General features: G+C 44.5%; 1 protein-coding gene across 1 annotated transcript; it reads right to left on the bottom strand.

The window, feature by feature from the left end:
* Positions 1-552: 552 nt before the first annotated feature.
* LOC148041551 (pentatricopeptide repeat-containing protein At4g39530-like) lies at positions 553-4,670 on the bottom strand. Its single transcript, XM_087680695.1, has 2 exons — positions 3,959-4,670; positions 553-3,871 (listed from the first exon to the last, which is right to left on the bottom strand). The coding sequence occupies exons 1-2, from the start codon at positions 4,431-4,433 to the stop codon at positions 984-986; spliced, it is 3,363 nt and encodes a 1,120-aa protein (XP_087536821.1). The 5' UTR covers positions 4,434-4,670; the 3' UTR covers positions 553-983.
* Positions 4,671-4,916: the final 246 nt, after the last annotated feature.

The raw sequence follows: 4,916 nt of genomic DNA, 5'->3' as shown, positions 1-4,916 counted from the left end.
GGCTGTGCACTTTGTATAACTTTCACTTTCTTTTGGGCCATTGCTAATGCATCTTTTAACACCACGTTTCAAGGAAGCTACAAATGCATCCAAAGGCACCAATAAGTGACCTAGGCACTCAATTTTTTGTTAGATTGGTTGTCTATTTTGCCAATCTGCATGAGGATCCTCCCTACCCCATGCCATGGAGGATTGTACATGGATTTATGAGTTCATACATTATCATGCTAACAATTTTCAACTTGATTTGCCAATGGCCATTAACATGAAGCACCAAAGGCAGCCAGATGGCATACCAATGATGATAGTGGCATTGCTAAGTGTCTGATCTCTAACTTGCCCATAACATAGATTTCACTTCATTTCTAGAATAGTTTCCATAGAAGTAGATTTTGTACAGAGACCGGTTAAGTGTTAGGGGCTTATTAGGACTGTCCCCATAGATTCAGAACAAAATTGCCTGTTCATACACCATCTAATGCAGTCATAGTCTTCCTTTCTCAAGTATTCTAGTTATATTATGACAATTCTATTGATACATCAGATAATTTCAACTTTGCCTAGTGTGGGATTCAGCATTTCAAGTCAATGGATGAGCTTCCCCTCCATTTGTGGGACGTTCAAGCTGTATCTATACACATTGCAGATGTTTGCTAGCAGATAATTTAATTGTTTGTGTTGCCTAGATGATAACTCACTTTTCCCTGTGTATAGATATCAGCCCAAGTCTAGGCCCTGGGGGGTTTAGATAGATCTGTCAGTTGGTGCAGATTCCCTAAGGAAATCTAGGTTGGGCTGTTCTTTGGAAATTGATAATATTAACACATATGAAGTTAGCTTTTAGAATAATAGGAGTTTTATAGTTTGCGTGAGTATCTATGTACCTGATAATGGTCCTTGTACAACGCACTTCATTAGAATAAAGGTCTAGCAAGCCTCTCGTGGGACTAAGAAGCGTTCGCAGGGTTTAGCAAATGTTACTTTTACCAACATCCTACAGTTTTGTATGGCATCTTGATTTGATTATTTCCACTTAGTCCAATGTCCAATGTATCCCTTAAAAATAAAGAACTTTTATTTGCTAAGTTGACAAATGTTTCATTGTGCACAACTGCTTCATCATGTTTCAAAACCAAATTCAAACTTGGCACATAACCCTCATCTCTCATATGCCAACTAAGAAGGATTAAAATTTCAGTAATGTTCTCACTGTGACCTTTGATACCCAGACCAAACTCATAAACCTTTTTGTTGACCTCCACTGACACAGTACCAGGCTTTTTCTTTGCCCCTGCACCTGCTCTCATCTCCAGTACTCTGTTTGCATCACTCCATCTCCCAGCACTAGTGTACAAGTCTGTCATCAGCAAGTACGCAGATGCATCATCTTGATTCATCTCCAGAAGCTTCTGAAAGCATTTGTAACCTACATCCATTTCCCCGTATGTCTTGCAGGCACTAAGCAAGGGCATCAGAATTTGACTCGACACGGAACACTGTGTGCCTGCTATAAACTTCTCAGCTTCACAAACATGTCCTGCTCTTGCACAAAGATCAACAATACAAGCATAGTGATCCACGGTTGGTACAATCTCATATTGTCTCATTATCTTTAGGTATTCCTGGCCCTCAAAAACGAGGTTGGCATGACTACATGCAGCAAGAAGACAAGTGAATGTGATGGAATCTGGCTTGACACCCTGCTCCTGCATCTTTTTGAAAAGTTGTACTGCCATACTGACCTGATGGTTTTCACCACATACCTTCATCATTGTGTTCCATGATACAACATTTCGAGCAGGCAAACTGTCGAACACATTGCATCCTTCAGCAACTGAGCTACATTTTCCATACATGTCTACTAGTGTATTGGCCACAAAGAGATCTCTATCTGCTCCTAATTTTATTATCTGAGTGTGTACCTCCCGACCTATTTCTAAAGCTCCAATATTGCCACAAGATTTCAAGCACATAACAAAAGTGACAGCCCCTTTAGAAACACCATCCATTTGCATTTGTGTCAAACATTCCAGCACCTCCTCATCAAGCCCATGTTCAGTGTATCCTGAAATTAGAGTATTCCAAGAAACCACATCTCGAACTGGCAGCCTATCAAATACTTGGCGTGCATCAACAAGCAAACTGCAATTGGCATACATGTCTACCAGTATGTTGCCTAAGTGTAGCTCTTTTTCCAATCCTCTTTTCATGATTTCCGAGTAGATAAATTGTCCAGTCGACAAGGCTCCTACAGCACTGCAGGCTTCTAAGCTGCATACAAGTGTGACAGAATCAGGGCATACTCCTTCCACCTGCATTTGTTCTAGACAGTTCAGGATTGACTCATCAAGTTTGTGTTCTGAATGCCTTGCAATCAAAACATTCCAAGTGACTATGTCTCGAACTGTCAGCTTGTCAAATACTTGGTGTGCTTCTGCAAATGAGCTGCATTTGTTGTACATATCCACCAGCGCATTACCCACATCCAGCTCCCTGTCTAATCCCCTCTTTAATATTTCAGTATGTATCATTTGACCTGGTTCTGAAGCTCCAGTGGAGCAAGCCTTCAAGCAGCAAACGTAAGTGGCACAATCTGGAGATAAACCCTCAAAGTGAATTTGTTGAAAAGTGTTCAACACTGCTTCAGCAAGCCCACCTTCAGTAAATCCTGTGATAAGTGCATTCCATGAAACTATGTCTTGAACCGGAAGCTTGCTGAACACCTGCCGTGATTCTGTAAACAAGCCACAGCTGCTGTACAAAGTCACAAGTGTGTTGCCAACATGAAGCTCTTTATCCAGTCCCCTTTTGTATATCTCTACATGGAGTTCTTGGCCTGTATCTAAAGCTCCTATGATGCTACATGATTTTAGGCTGTAAACAAATGTACTAGCATCAGCAGAAATACCATCCAGCTGTAGACGTTGGAAACATTCCAGTACTTCCTCATTGAGACCATGATCAGCATATCCTGCAATCAATGCAGACCACACAACTGCATCTCGAACAGGTAGTGCATAAAAAATTTGGCATGCCTCTGCCAGTGATCCACAATTGATGTACATGTCTACCAGTGTGCTGCCCATGTACACATCTGTTCCAAATCCCCTAATAATTACTTCTCTATGTATTTGATAACCTGTTTCTGGAGCTCCTGTGATACTAGATGCCTTCAAGATGGAAACGAATGTGATGGGATCAGGGCTGCAACCTTCAAGTTGCATTTGTTGAGAACATTTCAGTGCCTCATCACCAAGGCCATGTTCCACATATGCTGCAATCAATGCATTCCACAAGACTTGATTCCGGGCTTCCAACCTGTCAGATACTTGGTGCGCTTCAGTAAGCAAGCTAGAAGTGGCATACATAACCACCAGTGAAGTACACACGTACAGGTCTCTGTCCAATCCCTGTTTGGTTATTTCTGCATGTATTAACTGGCCTGCTTCTGGTGCACCACAACCTTTTAGGCTGCAGACAAATGTGACTGCATCTGGAGAAACTTGTTCCAGTTGCATCTGTTTGATAAAGTTTAGTACCTCCTCATCAAGCCCATGCATAGCATATCCTGCGATCAGTGCAGCCCAGGTGACTGAATCACGAACTGGTAGGCCTTCAAACACTTCGCGTGCTTCCTCAAGTGAACTGCATTTGGCGTACATATCCACCAACGCACCGCTTACACAAAGCTCTGCCTCTATGCCCCTTCGAGTTATTTCAACATGTACTTTCCTGCCTGCATCTACTGCTCCAACAACAGCACAAGATTTTAGACTCAGAACAAATGTGATGGGAGCAGGAAGTATGCCCTCAGACTGCATTTGCTCAAGGCAGTTGCCCGCTTCCTCGCTAAGCCCATGCTCAGCATAACCTGCAATCATCGCATTCCATGAAACAACACTTCGGACTGGGAGTGCATCAAGGACTTGGCGTGCATCAGTGAGCAAGCCGCACTTACTGTACATATTGACGAGCGTGCTGCCAATGAAAAGCTCAGCGTCCAGGCCATATTGGCACAGCTGAGCATGGAGTCCCATGCCCTGCTCCATGTCATTCAATCCGGCACAGGCATGGAGTACGGCCAGGTATGTGAACCTGGTAGGCTGCACTGAGCCCTCCTGTCCCATCTTGTGGTACAGATGGAAGGCCTCCTGGGGTTCCCCGTTATGGGCGCATCCTGAGATGAGCGCGGTCCAGGAATGCTCGGAGCGACGGGGCAGCTGCTGGAAGACATGATGGGCATCAGGCAAGCTTCCACAATCCACGAAGGCGGGGACGAGGTAGTTGCCCAGAATCGAACTTGACTCGAGGCCCTGCTCGTGGATGCGAGCACAGGCATTTAAGGCTCCATCCAGGTACTTGTTGTGTCTGCATCTCTGAATAATGGAGATCAGGTTCTCTTCAATAGGAGTAGTAGGCAGGTCAGCTCGCATCCCCACTATCTACATCTCAACAAACCCCGCGCAAATATCAACATACCCACGCCCACATACAGACGCATACACGCACAGACAGACAGAACCCCTGGGGGTGGGGTGGTTTGGGTGGGTGCCTCTGAGGAGCGGGGGGCTTTGTGTCCCCGGCTGCCAACCGGAGACCCAAAGGGCTCAGCGACCTCTAAGTTTGGTGGGCAAATGCTGGTTGTGGCTTAGAAGGAAATATGGACATAGACGAGCCTGTTTTTTCAAGTCATAGGTAGGTTTGGTTTGCAGCAACCCATTTTCCTCAAGTCTTACACTCTCGCTCCGCTTTTCATATGCAAGCAATAGACACGATACTCTACTTGACCCCCAGGTGACAGTCAAGTGGGCTAAGCGCTCATAAGTTGCTCTAAAAATAGACTAGCTTCCTAGATTGCATGAAGTTTTACAACTTTTGGGGTCAAGTCAAGGAGATGTAGCCACACCTAGTGCGCT

The sequence above is a fragment of the Lygodium microphyllum genome, chromosome 1 (assembly GCF_053477565.2).
Source record: "Lygodium microphyllum isolate KBCC chromosome 1, Lygodium_microphyllum_v1.1.10, whole genome shotgun sequence".
Classification (NCBI taxonomy): domain Eukaryota; kingdom Viridiplantae; phylum Streptophyta; class Polypodiopsida; order Schizaeales; family Lygodiaceae; genus Lygodium; species Lygodium microphyllum.
Note: the sequence above shows the minus strand (reverse complement) of the source record. Positions and strands in the feature narration are given on the sequence as shown.